This window comes from Dromiciops gliroides, chromosome 1, assembly GCF_019393635.1.
Source record: "Dromiciops gliroides isolate mDroGli1 chromosome 1, mDroGli1.pri, whole genome shotgun sequence".
Lineage (NCBI taxonomy): Eukaryota > Metazoa > Chordata > Mammalia > Microbiotheria > Microbiotheriidae > Dromiciops > Dromiciops gliroides.
Window position 1 is genome coordinate 550,165,977 of NC_057861.1, and position 26,760 is coordinate 550,192,736.

Sequence of the window (26,760 nt, forward strand, 5' to 3'; positions counted from 1 at the left end):
CATCCACGTGGATGCCCACCAATTGGGGAATGGCTGGACAAGTTGTGGTATATGAATGTAATGGAATACTATTGTTCTGTAAGAAACGATGAGCAGGAGGAGTTCAGAGAAACCTGGAGGGTCTTGCATGGGCTGATGATGAGTGAGATGAGCAGAACCAGGAGAACATTGTGCACAGTATCATCAACATTGTGTGTTGATCAACTGTGATAGACTGGATTCTTCTCACCAATCCAATGGTACAAGAAAGTTCCAAAGGACTCATGATGGAAAAGGCTCTCCAAATCCAGGAAAAAAAAAAAAAGAAACTGTGGAATATGGCTGCTGATTGGACCATACTATCTCTTTTGGTTTTGGTGCTGTTGTTTTTCTTTTTTGAGGTTTTTCTTTCTTGTTCTGATTCTTCTTGTATAACATGACTAATGCAGAAATATGTTTAATGTTATATATCAGATTACCTTCTGTCTAGGGGAGGGGGGCTGGGAGGGGTGGGAGGGAGAAAAAATTTGAAATTGGAATTCTTATCTAAACAAAGGTTAAAAACTTAAATAAATAAATTTAAAAAGCATCCATGTGGGCTAAAAAATGGGCAAGGCTGACGATCATAGGGTGGGCAAGGTGAGGGTTACCTGTTAGCCAATGGCTCATGGCCCTTTCACCGCGTTGGGCAATAGAGAGGGAAGATGAAGGATGGAGGGACAAAAAGAATCTGGAGGACCTTCTGTATTTGTAAAATATGTACTAATAGTAGTTGGCCAGACTGACTAAATGGATATCAACAGACAAGTATTACAGAAATAATCATGACCCCTGTGGAATCATACTAAATTGAGTAAGACCGATTAGAAAAAAATAGGAGTTAAATCAGTCATTTGGCACGCATGCATATGCTTTTGAGTATATATATATATTGTAACGATTGGAATGGTGTGTGGATTATATATGCATGTATATTTTGTGTTACAGTATTATATACATATGCATGTGTAAATGTTTATCATGTATATCTTTTTTTTTTTTTGCAGGGCAATGGGGGTTAAGTGACTTGCCCAGGGTCACACAGCTAGTAAGTGTCAAATGTCTGAGGCCGGATTTGAACTCAAGTACTCCTGAATCCAGGGCCGGTGCTTTATCCACTGCGCCACCTAGCTGCCCTATCATGTATATCTTTGCCCTTTGTTTCCCCCATGAGATTATAAACTCCTTGAGGGCAGGGACTATTTTTTACCTCTTTTCCTATCCCTAGCACTTACTTCAGTTGTTTCAGTCACGTTTGACTCTCCATGACTCTATTTGGGGTTTTCTTGGCAAAGATACAGGAATAGTTTGCCGTTTCCTTCTCCAGCTAATCTTATAGGTGAGGATATCGAAGCAAACAGGGTGAAGTGACTTGCCCAGGGTCATACAGCTAGGAAGTATCTGAGGCTCGATTTGAACCCAGAAAGATGAGACTTCCCGATTCCATATATGGCACTCTATCTATTGCCCCACCTAACTGCCCACAGAGTAGGCGATTAATAAATATTTATTGTTTTAAATATGTTTATTCATTGAGATAACAATTACAAATCCGTGGGAAAACAAGCTACGGATTGGAGTTAACAATCAATATTGGGGAGGCACTAGCATTGACGGAGATGAAGAAAGGCTTCTTGTAGAACACGGGATTTCAGCTGGGACTTGAAGCCTGGCAAATCAGGTGAGGATGAGCAGAGTATTTCATGCGTGGGGCAGGGGCAGGGAATATGCCCTGAGTCGGGAAATGGAATGTGCCACGTGGAACAGTCTAAATTGCATGGTGGGTGTGTGGAGGGGGGCGGGGGAATAAGGTAGGCGGGGGCCAGATTGTTAAGGGCTTTAAAAGTCCCTCCCCCAATACAGAAAGCTGGTGGGGTTGGGGTGCCATACTTTTTCATAGTACAAGAACAATCAACTGAAACCGTAATGGGTAAGGGAGGGGCGAGGTAACAAGTTTTTCCTTCCCTAGCAACCGTTGCTAAGGACGTGGAAATCCCGCCCCGCTACGTGTCTCCTTCTCCCGCTTCCGCGGGGGCTGGCGACGTATAAAGGAAGCGCAGAGCCAGGCGCCAAGTCCGAGCGGTGAAGGTCTGCGGTGGAGGCAGGGGCTACTGACGCATAAAGGAAGCGACGAGGCTGGAGCCAGTCGGAGCTGTGAAAGCCAGCGATGGTGGCTGCGGCGCCCGCCGGGCAGCGCGGCGGGCGCTGGGATGAAGGGAGTGGAGCCTGCTGCTGCAGCCGCCGGCCTCCCCCGCCCGCCGCTTGGCCTGGGGCGGGGGGCCGGCAGTGGCTGTTGTTGCTGCTGCCGCTGCTGCTACTGTCGGGCCGGGCCGGGGCGCTGGTAGAGGGGCTCTACTGCGGCTCGCACAACTGCTACGACGTGCTCGGGGTGAGCCGCAAGGCGGGCAAGGCGGAGATCGCACGCGCCTACCGGCAGCTCGCGCGCCGCCACCATCCGGACCTGGTCCGGCGCGAGGGCGCCGACGGCGAGAGCCTCGAGAGCGCGCAAGAGGCCTTCCTGCTGGTGGCTACTGCCTACGAGACCCTCAAGGTGAGCGGGGCCCGGGGGCGGGGCTGCGGAGGAAGAAAGGAGGGTGGCAGGGCAGAGGCTGAGCCGCAGAAAACGCCGCATCCCTTCTACTCCCCCGGCCCTACCAGCCCCGCGCGTTTGTCCTGTGCCTCCTGAGAACATTGAGAATAGAGAAACACTCCACCCCTCTCACTCTGTGTAATCTTAGACACTTCCCTCCCCACTCCCTGGGGCCTCAGTTTCCTTTCCTGAAAAATGAAGGATTTCTGTATCTGGAGACAGAGGACCTCTCAGAGTCTATCTGAACACCTTGTCACCGGGGAGCTAAAAGGGAGCTCAGAAGATCAGCTAGTTGGGAATTTGACAAATGATACTGCCTTTCCTCTAAGACTATCTCCAGTATAAGTCTTGTTTGTATATAGTTGTTTGCATGTTGTCTTCCCCCATTAGACTGAGATCCTTGAGAGCAAGCACCCCTTATCCCTAACACAGTGCCTGGCACATTTTGTTGTTCAGTCGTTCAGTGCCTGACTTTTAGTGACCCGGTGGACCATAGCACGACAATGCTGTCCATGGAATTTTCTTGGCAAAGATATCCGAATGGTTTGCCATTTCATTCTCCTGTGTATTAAGGCAAACAGGATAATTGACCTGCTTAAGGTCACACAGCTAGTAAGTGTCTGAGGCTGAATGTGAACTGGGGTGTTCCTGACTCCAGGCCCCGAACTCTGTCCGTGGAGCCACATGGTTGCCTCCTGCTATGTTCTGGATAATGACTTACTGGCTTGGGTTGACTAGATTTACAATCCTGCCACTTGCTGCCTGTGTGACTCTGGGGAACTCAGCAGGACAAAGTTTCTCCACCTGTAAAATAAGGTCCCCATCAGTTTGTTAGTCTCTGATCCTGTAAGCCCTTAGAGAGACTTGCCTAAAGTCGCATAGATTAGCAAGGGGCAGATCTGGGATTCTGGACTAGACAATCTCCAAGATCCCTTCCACCATTCAGATTCTTTGAAATCCTGGTGACAAATTCACATACAAACAGTATTAAGCCTTGTCTTGATTACTTACTATATGGTCATCCAAGGTCTGTTTCCTTATCTATAAATTGGAAATAGTAATTAGTGCTACCTACTTTTCAGGGTTGTGCTTTAAATAGTAAGGAAATCACTGTACTTTGTGTGGTGGAATGTACTTTGTGTGGCTGTCGAGGTTGAGGTTGGGGGGGGGTCTTTGTGTGTGTGTGTGTGTGTGTGTGTGTGTGTGTGTGTGTGTGTTTTCAATCCAGCTTTAGGATTTGGGAAGGGAGAAGAGTTTTCTTGAAGAGTGACCACTTGGAGGATTTGGTTGTAGTCTAGGGATAAAATGGCCCCCCAGAATCTCTGGCAAGGAACAGTAGTAGGTGAATATTTATTAAACTTTTAGTGACAAATTTTCCTTAAGTAGAGTTTAGAAAAATTTGGTCAAGTATACAAATGCAGTGGAAATAACCTGTTAGTAAAGAGTATCCCCGGCAAAATGACCTTAAGCAAGTCAGGTCAAGAGTTTTGACTTCAATATGAAAGTACCTCTGCCAGTGCCCTGTCTAGAAACAGCCTAGAACAGGGGGTTCTAATGTATCACGGACCCCCTTTTCCCGTTGATGTTACCTTATTTTAAGACTTTGGCCTTTTTTTGAGGTCAGCCTGTATTTGGACTAGTATGTTAATATATTGGATTTGAATATGGAAACCCATATTTTATCCTGTATTCTTTAACAACCTTGAGTATTTCCTCCTATCCAACTAGATCTATTCGTTCCTTAATGATTCAAAAGTGTACTGGCTTGGTTGACCCTAATTCATTTAGCATGAAGGAACACTAATGGAGCATCACTATTAAATCCTCAGACCAATTATAGTGATGCAAGGAACTACCGGATCACCAAAATACAGTGAATTGATTGTGGGATAGACTTTTCTGTAAAGGCACACAAATATCCCGGGTTCACAATCCTCTTCACAAAACTTAGTAGCTGTGTGACTTTGGGCAATTCATTTTACCTCTTTATGCCTTAGTTTCCTCATCTGTAAAATGAGATTGGACTAGATGGGCTCTAAGATACCTTTCAGTTCTAAATCTGTGATTATGTATACTTACGGCAAATTCATATTTTTAGCAACTTGAAAATTGTGCAATTCTTGCTATATCTCCTGTGCCTCTTCCACTCCTCTGCCATCATTACTGCAGAAGCAGAACGGGGTGCTCAGTAGTGAGGACTATTGAAAAAGTATTTGTTGGGGCGGCTAGGTGGTGCAGTGGATAGAGCACCGCCCTGGAGTCAGGAGTACCTGAGTTCAAATCCGGCCTCAGACACTTAACACTCACTAGCTGTGTGACCCTGGGCAAGTCACTTAACCCCAATTGTCTCACTAAAAACAAAATAACAAAAAATGGATGTTAAAAATGTTTGGGGCAGCTAGATGGCGCAGTGGATAGAGCACCAGCCTAGGAGTCAGGAGTACCTGAGTTCAAATCCGGCCTTAGACACTTAACACTTGCTAGCTGTGTGACCCTGGGCAAGTCACTTAACCCCAATTGCCTCACTAAAAAAAAAAAAAGGCTAGAAAAAGTATTTTTTTTAGCAGGCTCCTTAGCTGAAGAATTCATCCCATAGTTGCCTGGTGGTGTGATGAGTCTCTGTATGCTTAGAGGCTGCTCGCTTCATCATTGGGATCGTACTCAAAGACTTGTCTTTCAAGAACACAAGATTGCTACTGTGCCACAGTGAGACACTGGAATAGAACTTCTGTGATAGATTCTTTTTCAAACCATTCATTCATTCATTCATTCATTATCTGTAGCTTCATATACAATTCTCTTTTTTCTGTTCATATATGATATTTTAAGAAATAGTTTTAACTGTACCAGTGCTTTCATTGCTCAAACTCCTAAAGAGGAAATTTCTTCGATCAGTGGAGACCTTTAGGGATAATGAAAAGTTAGATGATTTGCCCAAGGTCACCGAGCACACATGTGTCAGAGCTGGGATTTGAACTTGGGTCTTTTTGACTCCCAGGTCAGCACTGTTCATTATACTACCCTGCCTCTTATAAGATACTAGACGTTTTAATTTGGTTTCTTGTATATTAAACTCTACATCCTTACATTTCTGAACTAACAGAGGGGCTTTGGAATTGCAAAGGCCACTAAGAAAAAGTACCGATATTTATTTCCCTCCTGAATTTCCTTCCCTCCCTACCAAAAAATTCCCTGCATGTTTTCCATAGTTTCCTCAAACCACATTTTCCAGCATCATCTTCTCCTATGCCTACCTTTGCGTTAAAGACTCTTTTGTCCCAATTTGGGGGCAGGGAGCCATAAAATAAGGTACTTTTCATTTGCTTATTTAATCTTTTCTAATATTTACAGTAGTCGGGTTTTTTTGGCATCTTTATCCTGAAAGTTTTGTAAGCCAGTGAACAAGTTGAGAAAGAAGTTATTTGAAGGACAAAAACCAGTCTTTGGAACCTGTTTCTGACCATTTTCTAAACTGGCATGCAATACAAGCTTGCAACAGTTCCCTGTTGCTTTTATTGTTTGAAATTGACGAGAGTCTCTCAAAGTATTAAAACATTTTTTCTTTATTTGTGAACATTTTGAATGTCATTTTTCCTGTTACGTGTTCCAGTGTATGTTACTTGGGCAATAGGGACTGGCCTATGAATTTGACCACATAGATAACTCTTCATGTGAGAACAAGTCAAGTCACTTAGCTCCAGAGATATCCAACAAACTTTTAGTAAACACTTACTGTGTGTTAGTTGGTGGTATCATGGAGACAAAAAATGAAAACTGCCCTACTCTCAAGGAGCTTGCATTCATAGACAGATGAATAAAATAAATGGCATAGTTGGGGATTTGAACCCAAGTCTTCTGAGTTCAAATCCAGTGCTCATTCCATTATATGATAATGCCTCAAAGAAATTAATAAGTGAAGTCTATATTAATGTTGAGCTCCAGGGGAATATTTATTTTGATATTCCCAGTATTTAATATTCAGCTTTTAAGATAATTTATGAAGGCTATTTGGTTTTTTGGAAAGTTTTCTAATCTTGACAGCTTAGATTCTTTTTTTTTTCTTTTTTTTTTTTGGCAAGGCAATTGGGGTTAAGTGACTTGCCCAGGGTCACACAGCTAGTAAGTGTTAAGTGTCTGAGGCCGGATTTGAACTCAGGTCCTCCTGACTCCAGGGCTGGTGCTCTATCTACTGTGCCACCTAGCTGCCCCTTGACAGCTTAGATTCTTAACAGAGGCCTAGTTTTAAAATTCTAAAGTATTTTTTTTGTTTCAGTGAAAATTAACGCTTATACCAGGTTATGAAATGTTTCAGATTTCACATATTAGACAGTTGGAGATATGAATTGATAAAATGTGTTATCTTGCATTTTGTAGGATGAAGAAACACGTAAAGATTATGATTATATGCTGGATCATCCTGAAGAATACTACAGCCATTATTATCACTACTACAGCAGGCGATTAGCTCCTAAAGTAGATGTCAGAATTGTCATTTTAGTCACTGTATGTGCTATCTCCGTGTTTCAGGTACATTTTTTTCTTTGAACCTCTAGACAATACTTTTTTGTTATACTGAGTCTGCATTTTGCAGTAGACTCCTGTGCCTGTGTAAATTATGTATACAATAAGGTTTTTTATTTAACTTTAGATTAAATTTTGCCTTTGTGAAAGGTTCATTTATCTAGTTATCTAATTGAGTGTAAGTACTATTTATAAAAAAATAGGTTTTGTTTTTGATTTTTGTTTTTTAACACTATAATTATTTACCCTTAAGCTCTTATCCTCTTCCCCCTCCACCTCCACTGAACCCTTCTTTGTCACAAAAAAATTGAATGAAGCCAACAAACACAGGAGCTATGTCTGATAATTTATACCCCCTTCTACACCAAGAGGAGGTGGTTATGACTCCTTGACAGTTTTCCAGGATCAGTATTATTCATTACAGATCATCCTAGTTGGACTGCTTTTTAAGTGTTATGTTCCCTGACCCTGCCCGGTCTTTTCTCTTCCAAGCTTAACATCCTCAAGATTTGTTTTGTTTTTTTTTTAAATCAAATGGTCATCGATATGAACTTGAGGCCTTTCTGTATCTTTTCACCCTCTGAACCTTCCATAGCTTATCAGTGTACTTAAATATAGACTTGAGGATTGAATATACTTCAGTTCCAAATGTGGTCTGACCATAGCAGATAGTGGAACTATCACCACTTTATTACTGGAAGCTCTGCCTCTCTTAATGCAGCTTCCATATATATATATATATATTTATATATATGCACCACATATCACTTTTGATGTATAATACTTATTGTGCCCTTGCCCAACTACCAAGACCCTCAGACCTTTTTCAGACAAACTACGATCTAGGTATGCTTGCTCCCTCTTCTCATGTTTTCATGTTTTGAATCTAAGTAGGAGGTTTTCTCCATTAATCCCTCTTAAATTTAATCTTACTAATTTTGTCCTAGTGTCAGACCCCGTCTAGATCTCTTTGGATCCTGATTGTCATTTGGTGCATTAGCTAGCCCTCATTGCGTTGTGTTATCGGTAACTTGGATCATGATGCCATCCATCCTCTTATCTAAGTCAGTAATACAAATTTTAAGCAGCTTAGCATGTAATACAGATTCCTGGGGCATTCTGCTGGAGCCATCCTCCCATCCTCCTTTTAGGTATGATCTTTTTGGGGGGAGGGGCAGTGAAGGTTAAGTGATTTGCCTAGGGTCACACAGTTACTAAGTGTCAACTGTCTGAGGCCAGCTTTAAACTTGGGTCCTCCTGAATCCAGGGAGGGTGCTTTATCCACTACACCATTTAACTGCTCCGTGGGTATGATCTTTCAACCAGCTCTGAATCTATCTAAATGTAGTATTGTCCAGCTCCACCGTCTCCATAAAATAATATGACATTTTACCAGATGCTTTGCCAAAAGCATTTTATAACTTTATAATAGATTTTTTCAAAATCTTCTTATATTATGTTTTATATTTCCTTAATTTGTAACTTTAATGACCATGTTAAAAAAAAAAGGAAATAAGATTAGTCTGTCGAGACCTTATCTTTATAAAGTCATGCTGTGATCTCTGATCACCTTTCTTTTTCTGGTTGATTATTAACCTTCTAATGGTGTATTCTAGAATTTTTTCAGGAATAAAAATCATTTTTTTTTCAGGCTATATTCCTTTCTCTTTTATTGAAAATTGGGACAGTTGCCTTTCTCCAGTGCTATTTGGCAGGGGGGGGGGGGCGGGGCGGCAATGGAGGTTAAGTGACTTGCCCAGGGTCACACAGCTACTGTCAAGTGTCTGAGGCTGGATTTGAACTCAGGTACTCCTGAATCTAGGGCCCGTGCTTTATCCACTGCACCACCTAGCTGCCCCCTCCAGTGCTATTTTCAATGATCCTCTTCCGTTCTCTTTGATCTTCCAAAGATTATTAATGGTGACTTAGGAATTCCACCTACAAGTTCTTCAAGTACTCCAGGTTGTAGGCTGTGTTGTCCAGATGACTTGAACTCAAGGTCAAATAGATGTTCCCTTATTGTCATTATTCTGAATATCAACTCTTAGTCATTTTTGCTTTCTCCTTTCTAGTCAAAACAGTCATTCTCCTTGACAGAGAAAGCAGAATAAGAGTTGAACAACTGCCTTCTCTCCATCAGCCTACATTGTCTCATCGATGTTTCCCAAGTAGATGTGATTCCTCCACTTTTGCTCTTTACCCTCAAAGCCTTTCAAAAAACCCTGCCCTTTTTTCCTGTCATTAGCTTTCTTCACTCACCTCTGCTCATTCTGAGTCTTTTTATTCCCAGTACGATTTTCACTCTATGGTGCTATAATTTTGCCTTTGTTTTCCATAACTTCTCGTACTTTTCCAAGTACTTCTTTTTTTGTTTTTGTTCTTGTTTTTTGGTTTTTGGTGAGGCAATTGGGGTTAAGTGACTTGCCCAGGGTCACACAGCTAGTAAGTGTTAAGTGTCTGAGGCCGGATTTGAACTCAGGTACTCCTGACTCCAGGGCCAGTGCTCTATCCACTGCGCCATCTAGCTGTCCCTCAAGTACTTCTTTATATCCCCCCCCCCCCCCCCCGCCAATATTCCCATCTGTTCTACCCCAACAGCTAATTTCTCCCTTTTGGTAAGAATCAGATCCCAAATAGAAATCCCCTTGTAAGGTCCTTCATCTTTTGAAGAATGAATTGATCTTTATTTTAAGTGAAGATATTCTTTTGTTTGGCACAGAGAAGAATCTAAACTTCCTCATCTGTAAAATGAGCCCGTTGGATTAAATGATCTTCTGAGATCCCTTCCTGAGTTAAGATTGTAGCAGGATTGTGGTATATCTCTAGCCAGGTGATTGTGAAAGAATTTTTAAAAATAATTCGTATATCTCTTTACATTTTAGCTGTTTTTTTTTTTAAAGCTAAATTCTAGACTTCAGAATGTTCAATTTTTCTCTTTCCATTAAGAAGTACAAAGTGTTTTCATTTTTCCTAATCACGGTAAGAACCTCTGGTTTCCTTTGTGGCTTATCTCCTGTTGCCATAGCTAGCCTCTGTACACTGCAATTTAGGATGTTTTCTTCAGGAAGTCTGTAGGTGCAGTTGTTACCCCTTTGAAGAAATCTGCATAACCTTCTCAATACCTTGAAAGCATCTGGCACACTGTAAGAAACCATTCTTCCATGCGTCTTCAAGATAAATTTTTCCATTATCATGCTTTGTGTAAATCCATTGAAAGTTGCCTTTCAAAGTTTGCAAACACTCAGGTCTATAACCAGAAGGCCAAAGAATTTAAGTTTTGAGGTCCTGAGAGTTTCTAAGCCCATTTGCTTTGGTTACTATTTACAGGTGCTCATTTTGTAATATTGAGATCTTTGCTTTTCCCAGAGCTTTTTTTGAATTGTAATTTTAACACTTTTCTCCTTTTAAAAAATGCATCATAAAATATTTTAAAAATATTTTTTCTGAGCACAGAAAAAAAATCAGTCATGAAGTGTACTATTTTTAAGATAAGATATGAATACATGAATATGATTGCAACTCTGTATAATCTTTTAAGTTTGGGGAAAGCAAGTGTCCAAATTTAAACAAAATTTAGAGGCCGTGTTTCTTATTTGTATGAAATATTCATTAACACTGACATTTAAGTTGAGTATCTGATAAGAATAAGGCAATTTTTGTGGGCCAAATCTCATACTTTGGAGAATCGGAAGTTAGAAAGGATTTTTTTTTCTTGAAAGACTTGACTTTTTGGCTTATTTCAAAATATTTCCTTGAATACTGTTGACTTTGCTTATGTTTTCATAACTAATTCTGAATAGAATTCATTTGTAATTTTGAAAGAAATTACTCAGAAAGAGAAATATGATAGTATAGGAGCTGCCCTTTTAGGAATTAGGAGGTAGTGTGATAAAATATAGAAAGAATACAGGTTCAGTACTTTGAGGACCTGCTTTCAAATCATTATTCTGATACTTAACTGTGTGACCTTGGACAAGTCACTTAGTCTCCCTCAGTTTCCTTACCTGTCAATTTTTTTTTTTTGCAGGGCAATGGGGGTTAAGTGACTTGCCCAGGGTCACACAGCTAGTAAGTGTCAAGTGTCTGAGGCTGGATTTGAACTCAGGTCCTCCTGACTCCAGGGCCGGTGCTTTATCCACTGTGCCACCTAGCCGCCCCCCCTTACCTGTCAAATTTGAGGGGATTGGACTAGATGGCCTTTGAGGTGCTGTCCACGTTTAAATCTGTGATTTAGTAATCTCATGCTCATTTGATCACATTAATAGAAATGTGTGTTCCTTTGCTCCTAGATTATGCATGTTGAGATCACCTAATTTTTTTTTTATTTTTTTTTTTTTGGTGAGGCAGTTGAGGTTAAGTGACTTGCCCAGGGTCACATAGCTAGTAAGTATCAAGTGTCTGAGGTCAGATTTGAACTCAGGTCCTCCTGAATCCAGAGCTGGTGCTCTATCCACTGTGCCACCTAGCTACCCCAAGATCACCTAATTTTTAAAACTGAATCATCACTAGAGTATAACTTGAGCAAGATATGTATTTTACTTTTTATTGATCATAGTATAGAGTCGTGCTGTGTTGTATCATAGATTGGTGTTTTTTTTTAAGTATCCTTTTAAAAAAACTAGTACAAGAATAAAGTAGTTAATAGCTAATGAGAACATAACAATTGGTATGCTTCATGTTTCTTTTGGAACTCTCGTTCTCAGATATTAGGTAGAATTTGAATAATAAATTCTTCTTTGAATAGTTAGATCAGTTGTATTATATAAAATTATCAAAATTGAGAAGTAATGCCTTCTAAGGGAATGTTCTGTGAAGATCATTAGTTCTCAGTTTTAAGGAATGCAGCATAGGAATCTTTCTACCATGATGAGAACCTGGGTGTGTCAGGAGATTATTAGATTACTGGGGTAATTATTCTAATTCTGCATTAGAGTTTTACTCCCCTTAGTGTAAGGAGTGTTTCAACTTCATCATTCTGTGGTTCTTTGTAATAAGTGCAATTCAAGGAGGAAAAAAAATCATGTTACCAGTGCATGAATCAAATAATATATTTGGAGGGGCAGTGAGGGTTGAGTGACTTGCCCAGGGTCACACAGCTACTAAGTGTCAAGTGTCCGAGGCTGGATTTGAACTCAGGTCCTCCTGAATCCAGGGCTGGTGGATACTGCGCCATCTAGCTGCCCCCTCACATAATACATTTTGTTTTGTTTTGTTTTGTTTTGTTTTGTTTTTTGCGGGGCAATTGGGGTTAAGTGACTTGCCCAGGGTCACACAGCTAGTAAGTGTTAAGTGTCTGAGGCCGGATTTGAACTCAGGTATACTCCTGAATCCAGGGCCGGTGCTTTAACCACTGCGCCATCTAGCTGCCCCTCACATAATACATTTTTATACCTGGGCCCAAGGTACCACCTTCCAGCCTTATTAAAACATGCAATTTCCCTCCCCTCCTCCCCCACCCAGCAAAAACTGTCATCAGGCCGACTGACCTTGCTTTTTCTCATGAGTAACATTTCATCTCCCATCTCTGTGCCTTTTCATGGGCTGTCTCCCTCATCTCTTGGAATCTCTCCCTATTTTCCTTTAATATTCAGACATTGGCTCCTACCTTCCGCATCAGAACTTTCCTTTCAGCTGCTAGTGTCTTCCCCCAATCCCAATTACTTTGTAATTTTTTCTTCATGTTGGCATATAGATGGACATGCTGTTTCACCCATTAAGAATATAAACTTCTTTAGAGTAGGATTCCCTGTCACATTTGTATCTTTAGCACAATGTTTCATATATAATAGGTGCTAAATAAATGTTTGTTGATTGTTTACTTTGTTCTGTCAAAGTAAAGGTCTTATCGGGTCTTTCTGAATTCTTCACATTTTGTCAGATGTTATCCATATATTTGGGATGGAGATCATAACCCACACGTATTTGCCAGTTGTCTGCAGTTCTTGTCCATTTTCTCCCATATTAAAAAATTTTTTTTTTTTTTTTTAGTGAGGCAATTGGGGTTAAGTGACTTGCCCAGGGTCACACAGCTAGTAAGTGTTAAGTGTCTGAGGCCGGATTTGAACCCAGGTACTCCTGACTCCAGGGCTGGTGCTCTATCCACTGCACCACCTAGCTGCCCCTCTCCCATATATTTAGCACAGAGGGTCCCTTCTGTATGTATGTTAGGGGCCTCTCTTGATTTCTTCTGATATCCTGGGGATATCTTGAACACCTGAGCTATCTGTCCCTCATTTATCCCATGCTCTTCCTTATGTGATCAGACTATTCAGTTATGTGTGTTTTCAGTAATAGGCTTTACTCCAGTTCTTCATAGTTAATAACCGATGTGTTAATTAATTGATATGTTACAGCCTCCTCACATGCCCAGGGGCCTTTACATTGTACCCTGAACAATATTCATTTTTAATTCTTCAGAGGCTATAACTTACAGCCATATAACATTGGTAGAATTTTTTTTTTTTTGGTACAATACTTTCAAGTGGGCTTTTGTTTTAGTTAGAAGTTGGGGGAGGGGGGGGTCATTAAAGAAGCTTTTTAGTTTCCAGGTTTCTCTGAAATCCAGGGAGGCAGTATTCTTGAGTTTGATGCTCTATGAGAGCAGATTTTTAAAAATAATAATCAATAAGCAGTAAACATAGGAAGATCTTACATTCACCATATCTTTTTGTCAGTTGTATGATGGTAAATATGTGCTCCACTGTGGAATATAAGTACATCCAGGATAGATTAGAGAACAAGTGTGGTGGCTCCATTGTCTGTGGTTGAAAATTTTGTTACCAGAATTTTTTTGCAACTTTCTTACATTTCTATTGCTTGTAGTCTTTCATTTCCATCTTATTCTATGGGCAGCAGAGTATGTAGTGGAAAGAGTGCATTGATGTTCAGATCTTTCACCTGATGTGACCTTGGGCAAGTAATTTAACTTCGCAGGGCCTCAGGTACCTACTCTGTAAAATGAGGGGTTGGGCCAGATCACATCTGAGATCCCTTCTGTCTAGTGCTAGAAAGACAATTCTTAAATGCCCTTGATAGGATTTCACTTAGTTAGATCTGTCCCCAATCACTTTTACTTGGTTTTTACCATTTTAGTGCCTCAGAGTGCTGAACCTGTATTCTTTCTATATTTTATCACACTACCTCCTAATTCCTAAAAGGGCAGCTCTTATACTATACTTCAACAAAGTATTTTAATGATGCACAGGCGTAAAATGTCTGTGTAGTCTGGTCTTTTGCCCGTGTACTTGTTCCTGAAACCTATTTCTCTTCATTCTTGTTCCCACTTTTGCCTTGAGATCTCTGAGTATCAGAGTATATGCTGATTTAATTTGGAGGGTCTTATAGAGAATTCTTAGAAATTTCCCTGCCCAGTCCATTTGTGACAGATGCTGTTGCATAAGCTGCTCAGTGGTCATTTTGTAAATATTTATCAAGAGCGCTGCTATATGAGATGATCAGATGTCCTGGGGAGCAAGGTTATTGTCTGTGGACAGACACATAATAAAACTAACTCTTTTATTTGATTCTCTTGGAAGAACCTGTGAGCCATCCTACTCCTTAGCTATTACTTCTACTTGTTGTTGTTTTGTTTATAGCAAGAAGATCAAGATGCACAGTTTATTTTCTCCAGTTGATGTCCATCCATTGGTATTTGGGACAAGGATCTCACGTTTAGAGTACCAAATGCCAAGTTAATATTTATAAATGCTCTGAAAATTATGTGATTGTAGGAACCTTCTGCTCCTTTTCTACCTCTCTACCATCATTTTACAAGCCCACTCGAGTCCAAATCTGACTGAGGACCATTCTGTATTTTTCTTTGTTCTGTGTTCACATACTAATAATATCATTGCCAAGTGACTGGCATACTAGTTATAAGCCTCTATGCCTGGCTAGGCTGATCCAAAGATAGCCAGCTCATTCTGTTTCTGGAACCTTACTCAGTGCCTTTTCAGCATTTGCTCTCTCCTGATATAGCCACTGAAAATCCTAATCACCTCCATAGTACACTGGAGGGATAGGAGCAAGGTTTCATGGAGAACTTTGTGGGTTTTTCTTTTTTTCTGATAAAAGTATTTTATTTTTTTCCAGTTACATGTAAAAATAGTTCTCAACATTTGTTTATACAAGCTTTCCAATTTCAGATTTTTCTCCCTCCCTCCCCCTCTCCCCTAGACAGCAGTAATCTGATATAGGTCATATGTGTGTGTGTGTGTGTGTGTATGTATGTCTATACGTACATATATATGTACATAATAACATTAAACATATTTCTGCATTAGTCATGTTATAAGAGAAGAATCAGAGCAATGAGGAAAAACCTCAAAATAGAAAAACAACAGCACCAAAAGCAAAAGAGATAGTATGGTTCAATCAGCATCTCTACTCCACAGTTCTTTTTTTTTTTCTTCTGGATTTGGAGATCCCCCTCCATCATGGGTACCATTGCATTGGTCAGAGGAATCTAGTCTATCACAGTAGACCCAACACACAATGTTGATGAAACTGTGTACAGTGTTCTTCTGGTTCTGTTCATCTCACTCATCATCAGTTCATGCAAGTCCTTCCAGGTTTCTCTGAACTCCTCCTGCTCATTGTTTCTTACAGCACAATAGAATTCCATTACATTAATATACCACAACTTGTTCAGCCATTCCCCAATTGATGGGCAACCTCTCAATTTCCAATTCCTTGCCACCACAAAAAGAGCAGCTATAAATATCTTTGTACATGTGGGTCCTTTTCCCTTTTCTATGATCTCTTTGGGGAAAAGACCCAAAAGTGGTATCGCTGGGTCAAAGGGTATGCACAGCTTTATAGCCCTTTGGGCATAGTTCCAGATTGCTCTCCAGAATGGTTGTGTCAGTTCACAGCTCCACCAACAATGCATTAGTGTTCCAATTTTCCCACAGCTTCTCCAACATTCATTATTTTCCCTTTTTGTCATATTAGCCAATGTGATAGGTGTCAGGTGGTATCTCAGAGTTGTTTTAATTTGCATCTCTCTAATCAATAGTGATTTAGAGCATTTTTTCATATGGGAATAGATAGCTTTTATTTCTTCATCAGAAAACTGCCTGTTCATATCCTTTGACCATCTCTCACTTGGGGAATTCATATGCCACAGTTTTTCAGTGGTTCCAACCCTCCATCACTGAGCACCCACTTTTCTTTCTTTTTTTAAAATTCTTTGTTGTAAACTTTTTAAAATGTATTTTATTTTTTCCCCAAGTACATGTTAAAATTACTTTTTAACATTTAAAAAAAAGGGTTTCAGTTCCAAATTCTATCCCTCTCTCCCTCCTTGAGATGGTAAGTAATCAGATAGAGGTTATACATGTGCAATCAGGTAAAACATTTCTATATTACTCATTTTGTACAAGAAGCCTCAAATAAAAGAAAAAGAATGAAAGAAAGTGAAAAATAGCATGCTTTAGTCTGTATTCACACTATATTAGTTCTTTCTCTGAAGACAGATAGTATGTTTCATCATTACTCATTTGGGAATGTTTTAGATCATTGTATTGCTGAGAATAGCTAATTCATAGTTGTTCATCAAATAGTATTGCTGTTACTGAGTACAAACAATATTGCTGTTACTGAATACATTGTTCTCTTAGTTCTGCTCACTTCACTATACATCAGTTCATGTAAGTCTTTCCAGGTTTTTCTGAAATCTGCCTGCTCGTCATTTCTAATAGCACAATAGTATTCCATCACAATCATATACCATAGCTTGTTTAGGCATTCCCCAATTGATATATACCTTTGATTTCCAATTCTTAGCTACCACAAAAAGAGCTGCTATAAATTTTTTTTGTACAAGTAGGTCTTTCCTCTTTTTTTTTTTTTTTAATGTCTTTGCAATATAGACCTAACAGAGGTATTGCTGGATCAAAGGGTATGCACAGTTTTATAGCCCATTGGCCATAGTTCCAAATTGCTCTCCAGAATGGTTCAATCAGTTCACAAGTCCACCAACAGGAGCACCCACTTTTCTGCCATTTCTTTACTACTATAAAAAAATGAGGCTATAAATATTTTTGTATATATGAGGCCTTTCCCTATGCCTTTTACTTTCTTGAGCAAGTATTTGCCCAGGAGTAATAGTCCTGGTTGAAAGATTATGGGGTGTGTGTGTGTGTGTGTGTGTGTGTGTGTGTGTGTGTGTACATATACATATATGTGTATGTATATATAAAATTTTATATCCTCTGTGTATATATGTAGAATATTTATTACAGATGTGTATATATATACATGTATATGCACACATATGTGTGTGTATATATATATAAAATTTATATCCTATTTTTCCCCAATTTTATTATTTATTTTTAGCTTTTTAAAAAGTGAGTTTCAGATTCTCTCCCTCCCAGCTCCTCCCCCGCCCATTGGGAAGGCAAGCAATATGATATCAATTATACATGTGAAATCAAGCAAAACATATTTCTAAGGCTTGTTTGTATATATATTTTCGGGACTTTCCTAGTATATTTCCAGTTGTGCTTCAGAATAGGATAATTGTTTGTAGCTCCACTGGTGGGTCTTTAGTCCTGTCGCCTTTCCCTGTAGGTTTTTTTCATATTTTGTCATCTTTGCTAGTCTCTGCATGTGCATTAAAACTTCACTCAGTTTAAAACGTGCATTCTTCTTGGTGATTTGGAACATTTTTTTCTGTTTCTTCTTGTGAAAGCTGTGTGTTCTTTGTTTTGAACATTTTTGAAAGGGTATCTCGACCTCAAGGGAGACTGCTTATTGCTGTGGAATAGCATTGTTTGTGTGCTGAAGAAGATCTGGTACTTATCTTACCTTTTAAACTCTTTCTCCCATGCTGGGAAAAGGAGAAGCCTTGATAGAAAAGAAGAGTGGTGTAGTGGAAAGACGGATGGATTTGGAGGAAGGAGAAACGAGTTCAAAGTCCAGCTTCTTCTTTTTTTTTTTTTTTTGAGTCTTGCTTCTAACACTTAATAGCTCTGTGACCATGATCCGATCAGTCTCTCTGAGCCTTTGCTTTCTTATCCGTAAAGCAGGAATTACTTTACACAGATTTCATAAGAAGCTAATAAAATAAGGTGTATAGAATAGACTAGGTATTATATGTTAGCTGTTATTATTAGTACTATTATATTTTTCTTGACTATCTGGGGGCAGTATGGTGTAGTGCAAGGCTTCTTAAACTTTTCCCACTCGCAACCCCTTTTTGCCCAAGAAATTGTTATACTACCCCAGGTATATAGGCATATACAATAGGTATATATAACCTTTTACAGTTGCCAGATTTTTTGTGGACCCCCCCCCCATTCAGTTACATGACCCTATGTGGGGTCACAACTCATAGTTTTAAGAAGCTTTGGTGCAGTGGAAAGAGCTTTAGACTTAAAATCAGAGAACCTAGGTTCAGGTCTTAGCTCTGACACTTATTGAAGTGTCTGTCTTGGGAAAGCCGGTTAATACTTTTGTAACTGTAAAACATGTTGAGGTAAGTCATTGCTGTCACTGAATATTCATCTATCATATCATGACTGAAATCAGTCTTCCCATATATGCAAAACTGTTTCTATTTGATACAGATGAATGGTTGTTGGGTGGTTTGGGTTACCCGCTAACTTTTTGTTGCTTAATATGGAGTCATATTTGCAAATAAAAGTGACTCTGTTTTCTTTGTTAAATATTTCTAGTTTTTCAGCTGGTGGAATAGCTATAATGAGGCCATCAATTACCTAGCTACGGTGCCAAAGTATCGTATTCAAGCTACTGAAATTGCCAAGCAGCAAGGGCTGCTTAACAAAGCCAAAGAAAAAGGCAAAAAACAGACGATCGAAGGAGGAAATCCGTGAGGAGGAAGAAAGCATCATCAAAAACATTATAAAAAGTAAAATAGACATAAAAGGAGGCTATCAGAAACCTAAAGTATGTGATATTCTGCTGTTTCAAATTATTTTATTTCCTTATCACCTGTGTGCATACATAGTCTGGTACTGCCGGTGGATTTATCATTTTAATATCAAAGGTCAAGATTATGGAGAAGAAGAGAAGCTGTATCTCATACGTAAATATATGAAAATGTCAGAATCTCAGTTTGACAGTTTAGAAGATCATCAGAAAGAAACTTTTCTTGAACTGAAGCTCTGGATAAGAGAGAACTATGAAGTGAGTAGCTTGAGTTGTTTTCATAATCTAATGTATTCTTCCATGTCATAAGTTGAAAGATACTTACTTTTCTTAAATTGTACAGTTATCCCTTCTGCATTGAGGGGGCTAGGGGCGTGGTGTCCTTCCCCTCCCCCCCCCCCAAATCTGGAAAGTCCACTAAAATTGTTTTCTCTCCCTTCGTATCAGAGGGAGGAAGTCTGAATTATGATGGTATTAAAAGATAAAATATATGTTGATATACAATGCTGTACATATATTTTATGCATTTCTGAGTTTCTAAACTTGTTTTCTGTGTTGTCTGCTGGCCTTTGCATATCATCTGTGGCTTCTGCAAAACACTCCCAAAATTCCCATTTAATTTCTTATGCCAATCCATAATATATCGAAACTGAGTTGGGTCAAGTCATGATGTGGAAGGGATAACTGTATTACAAAAGAAGGGTGTGAGTATATTTGTCAATGAGAAAAAAATCCTTTTGCTGTCTAGAATTTTTTTATAAGATTAACTACAAATATTTTAGAAGAATTTTCATATGGCATTATCTGCATATTAGCCAAAATGATTCTGAAAAATTAAGTCTGGTCTGATTTTTTTCTGTGCCATTCATGGTAAAAAAAAAACTTCACTGGGTAGGTAGAAGCTACATTACTTAACAGTTTGCACAGTAAAATGAATTAACCAGATTTTCAGGCCTGGTTCACTTTACCTGACCTGCTTTAGTTTTGGAACCTGATCTCAGACTTTCTTTTTTTTTTTGGTAGGCCAATGAAGGTTAAGTGACTTGCCCGGGGTCACACAGCTAATAAATGTTAAGTGTCTGAGGCTGGATATGAACTCAGGTCCTCCTGAATCCAGGGCCAATGCTTTATGCACTGTGCCATCTAGCTGCCCTCAGACTTTTTTTTTTTTTTAGTGAGGCAATGGGGGGTTAAGTGACTTGTCCAGGGTCACACAGCTAGTAAGTGTCTGAGGCCGGATATGAACTCAGGTATTCCTGACTCCAGGGCCGGTGCTCTATCCACTGTACCACCTAGCTGCCCCCAGACATTCATTTTTAATGAAATATAATCAAAAGAATGGTTTGTCACTCCAAAATTAATGAAAGTAAGAAATGACTCAAATGCTTGATTAGTTTTTAAGGTGTTGAAAAAATTTTCTTTCTGTTAATGCTTCCAAAATGTATACCTACAAATATAAATGTTTCTGCAGACCTAACGATGGATATCAGCAGGAATACAATTCACCATTCTTTGAGGAGTCAGAGATGCATGCAGTTCATCAGGCATTCATTAAGCTCCTACTATGTGCCAAGCTCTGTTAGGCTCTGGGGATACAAAAGTGCAAGTCCTTGCCCTCAAGAAACTTACATTTGATTAGGGAAAGTAGCATGTACATAAAATAAAAGATGTAAAATCTATACAAAGTACCTTCAGGAATGGTTTTGAGGTAGAAGCTGGAACACTAATAGCTGTGGGAATCATCAGGAAATGCTTGCTGTTGGAGATGACACCAGACCTGGGCTTTGGAGGAAGCAAGGGCTTCTCTGTGTGCAGATGAGCATGGAGTGCATTCCAGCCATGGGGTACAGCTTGTGCAAAGGCATGGAGTCACATCAGGGGACTAGCAGGGTAGGGTTCTCCAAGAGTAAAGTACATAAAACCTTCAAAATAAGTTCTAACTGATTTGTGAAGGGCCTTCAGAGCCCTTTTAGAGTTTACATTTTATCCTAGCGACAAGAGAGGCACTGGAGCTTCTTGAAAAAGAGTGTGATGTGATCAGCTTTAGACGTGTTGAGTTTTACATACCAGAGGGACATTGAGGTTGAAATGATCAGCAGGCATGGGGGCTGGAGCTTATTAGAAAGTGATAAGCACAGGATATATAGATTTGGGAATCATCTGCTTAGTTAAACTCACAGGAACTAATAGGAAGACCAAGAGAGAGTGGAGAGAAAGAAGGCCGAGGAGAGCGCCCTGAGGTGTACCATTGCATGAGGGAGCAGGACATGGATGATGGTCCTGCAAAGGATACTGAGCAGAATTGGGCCCCAGCTGTGTTTTTCATACATGAAGGAGAAATGCTTGCTACAAACTAGCTGTCACCTTTCCCATGTTTTCTGCCTCTTCAGGGAAGACTAGTGATTTTCTCTGTCCTCAGTTTCCTCATCTATAAAATGAGGCCAATTAATTAGATGATTTCTAAGATCCCTTGCACTTCTGACATTTGTTGATTCTGTGTATTCGTGCTATTGTTTTAAGTGGATGAATAAATTTATATTTTAAATGTGACTGTAGCATAGCAAAACCTGATTTAAAGTAAACTATTTGTGATTTTGAGGTTTCTCCACTTTCAAAGCACTGTTCTTTTTGCCAGGTGGCTTTCTAAAAAGGTTTCACTATACAGTAAAATAGCATTCTGATTATGTACATTAAGTTAAATATATTTTAATTTTTTTAAAGTGTGTAGTATGAATGGATTTACCTAGGCAAGTACTGCAGAATATTTTAGCATGTTAAATGTTTGTTCAACCTATTTAACAAATAGCTAAAAATAAGGCATAATTAGCTCATTGTTTGTATTTTAGTGACTTTTTCTATGCTAGGAAACTTTGTCTCTGAAGTAGTTTAATCATCTGGGTTCTGGAATCTACTATTGATTTACTTAGCGTGCTTTCTTTCCTAGTCAACTGAGGGAATTTTTCTTTGTTCTAATCTGAATTACTATGTATATTGAGGCTTTGGAAGAGAGGGACTGTTATATTTTAAATTTTAGAGGTTTTTCCAGGGTAGGTTTTCATTTGTCAGAATTTTCAGGCTATTGTGAAAACCTGTGGTTTATATCTCAGTTTTATAGACTGCTTCCAAGATTTTAGAGAGTAATATGTTTTGAATAACCAGTCTAATATATCATATAAGGTAAGTTTCAAAGAGTGTATGCTACTACCTTAAAATATCTGCAAAAATTAAAAAAAAAACCAACTCCATTTAATTTTTACATTAGTAGAAATCATACAGTGTGCCCTGGAAATCTATTGTGCTTGTATTGTTCAATTCTGTTCTCAACTTAATGTGGGATTTATTTAATTTGTCTCTTAGGGGCTCTTAGTTCTGTCCCAAAAAAGGCCCTAAAAGATCTGTTAAAAATGCTATTTTGTTACACTAATTAAAACAGAAAACTCATCAGTTAAACATAGAAGCTATTAGTTTGCTAGTGGGAAAAGTATAGTTGCTCTTTAACAACTATGAGCCAAGACAAAAGGAGATGTTTAAATCTTTTAAAATTTGGATCACGTGTTCCATCGGTGAACAAAAGACAAAAGTCCTGATAAAGCTAGAAAGTTTTATATTCCTCTTGCTAGGGAATTACTTTTGCAAAAAAGTCTGCTTTTATTTACAGTGCTAAAGTGTACTTTGGAAATACTTAGTGATCTCTGGTTAGACAGTTTTTTTTTTTTAAACAAACAAACATATCCTTTGAAATCTAGTTTAGTTTTTCATAACATGCTAAATTAACTATGATCATTTTTTTTAAGTCTCATGTGACCCTGGACTCTTAAAGGTTATGCTGGTGGATTATAAACTCTGAAAAGGCTTCGCTATTCCTAGCACCAGTCTTCTGCTCTTTGAAAACCAGGTTAGCTCAGGGTGGGAGCCATGTGGGCCTACAGTTTATTAATTTTCTCGGCTCTAGTGGATCCATGAAACAGTCAGAAATAGAAAGTATGTAATGGAACTGGTGGAAGAGTTACTTCTATTAAAATGTCAATAGATACATCAGAGAGTTTCAAGTTAGCAAATTGGTGTCCTACTGCTTGTGATTAGGGAGGTCACTTCATCTGGGAAGGGGTCCCAGAGCTGTCCCAGTGTTCATATCATGTATTTCTTTGCAGGTCTACAAACAGGAACAAGAGGAGGAGCTAAAGAAGAAAAAAGCAAATGACGCTCGATGGAAGAGATACAGGAGGTGGATGAAGAATGAGGGACCTGGGCGATTAACTTTCGTAGATGACTAATGGTTGTTGGAATTATGTATATCATACCACAATAATTATAAAATTATTTTTCATAAGTGAATTATTTTAGAAAATTCATCCATTTATTTTCAGTAACAATCTAAAATTCAGGAAGCACCTGATTGAATGAAACAATGTGAAGTCTGAAACATACATAAAACTGTATTAATAAGACATTTTAAAGAATGGTGTTCAGTATTTATATTCCATGTGCTTTGTGGGTCTTGTGCTTTCTGTTAAATCTTCATATTGTCTCATCTGTCAGATACCATTTAAAAACTTAACTGTTATGTACTTGGTTTTCCATTCTATAACTTTTCTTGCTTTTCTTTGTTTTGTTGCTCATTGCTCTTCTCTATCCTCATATTTTTCATAGAACTTTACTTTAAAAAAAGAAATCACAACTGCAGTTAATGACTGGTTTGTAAATGTGTCCAAAAATCTCTCCAGGAGAGTAATTCTTCTAATGTATCTTTTTATTACAATCATTAAGGATTGAAATGTGTTTTTAAAAAGTCTCTCCAGGAGAGTTTTCTGCTATCATGTCCTTGTAACATGGTCTTTACTGCATTTGTTATGGGATCGTAAATGTGATCAGCAACTCTCCAGGAGAGTGATTCTACTCTCATGTCCTCGTGGGATGATATCTATTACAGTCATTATAAGATTGTAAGTTTTAAAAGTAAGAAAAAATCAAAGTAAGTAAAATGTGAGTCAGAATCGGAAGGAAGCAAAAATCTCAACAAGAGGGCAAATTGGTCTTTATTGTGACCATGTGACTTGAATACTTCCGTAGTAAAAATACAATTCCTCTTCAAAAATGAAAATATGGAACAAAGAGCACAAATCTGCCCATACATTATGAAGCCCTTCAGTTCTAGGGAATCATGTTTAGTTGTGAGCACTGACTTCAACATTTCGAAAATAGAATCAGGAGGTGCATGAATGTGTATCAGTGACATTTACAGGGTATCAGTATTATGTGTTAGGCTGCAGAACAGTGAAATCAATTGGCTGCGCTGGAGATTCCTTTTTTTAAAAAATACTTTTTGTATATGAAAGTGGAAGTACTTGTTTGGTAACAGCCCAGAAAACACAACTTTAGTAACTGTGGCATGTAACCTTGCACTAAATTGTCAGTACACCTTCACCAGGGTAAGCTGATTCTCTTGTTAAAGGGTTTATTTCTTGACTTTATGTAAATAAAATGGTTTGTTATATCAGAGCTTGATTTGTTTGAAATTCTAAATTAAAATAACTTTTGTAATTTAAAAAAAAATTGACTAATATAGCACAGAAGTGTAGAACAAAGTTCTACAGTTAAACAGATTAAGAACTCTAATAATAATATATCCCCAAATTTCCAAGTTGGAAGGGAGGTCAGAGGCAATCTGGTCCACTTTTACCTGGAAAAAGATACCCTCTGCAACATCCCTGACAAGGGAATGTTCCTTGAAGATCTCAAGAACCTCTTGAAACAAGCCCATTCCTCTCCCAGTATAGTTAATCGTTGGGAGTATTTCCCTTACATCAAGTTCCAATTTGCCTCTTTACAATTTCTACCCAGTGTTTCTAGTTCTTCCCTCTGAGGTCAAGCAGAGCAAATCAAATCCCTTTTCTATGTGTTAGCTCTTCAACTACTTTAAAGGATCTATCCTTTCTCTTGTGAGTCATCTCTTTTCCAGCCTACATACTCCCCACTTATTTACCTGCTTCTCACATGGCAAAAACTCCAAATTCTTCACCTTCTTTGTTTTCCTCTTTTGCACACCATCCAGATGATCAGTGTAATACCCCCAGATGACACAAAATACTCCAGATATGGTCTGACTAGACGAGAATACAAGTGGAACTATTCTCTAATTCTTCAGTGCCAGGCCTCTCAACATAGCCCAAGGAGGCATTTGTTCTCTTGGCTGCCAAATTGACATCACAAACTCATATCGAGCTTTCAGTCCACTAAAATACCTAGATATTTTTTCATAGGTATTGCTATATGGCCATGTACTTTTGGAAGTTGATTTTTTTTCAATCAAATATAAGACATTTTCACTATTCCCTATCACATTTCATCTTACTAGATTTGACCCAATGTTCTACCTTATTAACATGGTCTTGAATGTATTAGCTGTTCCTCCCACCTTTGTGCTATTTTGAAAATTTGATTAACATGTCATCTATGTTTTTCTCCAAGGCATTGATGAAAACGTTAATGAACCATACTGGGCCAACCACAGTTCCCAGGGCCCTCCTCTGGAATAGTGGTCCTCAATGTGTGAGCCAGGCCTGAGACCCTTCCACAAGGCCTGTGGGGTCAAAACTTTTTTTGTTGTTTTTTTGGTGAGGCAATTGGGCTTGTGACTTGCCCAGGGTCACGCAGCTAGTAAGTGTCAAGTGTCTGAGGTTGGATTTGAACTCAGGTCCTCCTGAATCCAGGGCCAGTGCTTTAACCACTGCACCATCTAGCTGCCCTAATACTAAGGCATTTTAATTTCTAATATGGTAAATAGCAATAAATATAACCTTAGATAAACACAGGCTCTTTGAGCAGGGGGTCCTCAGTTTTCAAGAGTTACTGTAAAAGAGTCCTGAGGTCAAGAAATTTGAGAACTTCTGCTCTAGAGACATCTAAGTTGACCTCTAACTACTAATGACTAGTGTTGGGGACCTGACATTCAACTACTTGTATTTACAATTATCTAGTATTTTGTTAAAATATAGGTAACTTCTATTTACACCCATTGCCCTCATCGGCAATTTTTGTTAATCCTGTCAAAAAAAAAGCTAAGGTGAGTCTGGCATAACAGGGTTAGTATATAATGGGGAAAAAAAAGATAAAATGTATTAACAGTATTGGTAATAATTGCAAAGTGCCTGAGTGAGAAAATTCATTATGGATTTTTTTTAAGGTTCTAAAGGAGATTTAAAAAATTTTATTTGTTATATATAATTAAATTTTATACATAGATATAATATACACATACAGCATATATAATGTATATTTTCTACATTATTACATTTAGATATACCTAGATATATTCTAGAACATATAACTTAGTATTTTAAATCCTTCCTCTTCCTTTTTTTTTTTTTTAAATAAACAGGCAGGGGCAGCTAGGTGGTGCAGTGGATAGAGCACTGGCCTTGGAGTCAGGAATACCTGAGTTCAAATCCGGCCTCAGACACTTAACACTTACTAGCTGTGTGACCCTGGGCAAGTCACTTAACCCCAATTGCCTCACTAAAAAACAAACAAACAAACAAACAAAAACAGGCAGTTTGTTTTTTTTTTATAGACCTGGGAGAATTAGGATGGGATGGAGTAGAGTTAGCTGCAAAGGGAATATTGTTTTATAGAAAGCTATAAAATCTGCAAGCAGTGCTTAATCTAAAATGTCCAACTAGTAAATTTTAGATAAATACCTTCCATATATGTCATGGACTTCAGTAAAATCAGCAATC

At 38.7% G+C, this 26,760-nt stretch overlaps 1 protein-coding gene across 1 annotated transcript; it reads left to right on the forward strand.

The window, feature by feature from the left end:
- The first annotated feature begins 2,095 nt into the window (after nt 1-2,095).
- On the forward strand, nt 2,096-24,523 carry DNAJC25 (DnaJ heat shock protein family (Hsp40) member C25). The gene is given in 5 exon segments (XM_043973896.1): nt 2,096-2,569; nt 6,983-7,135; nt 18,811-18,936; nt 18,938-19,282; nt 23,176-24,523. Coding segments are annotated over 5 exon segments (1,131 nt in total). The 5' UTR covers nt 2,096-2,185; the 3' UTR covers nt 23,299-24,523.
- Nucleotides 24,524-26,760: the final 2,237 nt, after the last annotated feature.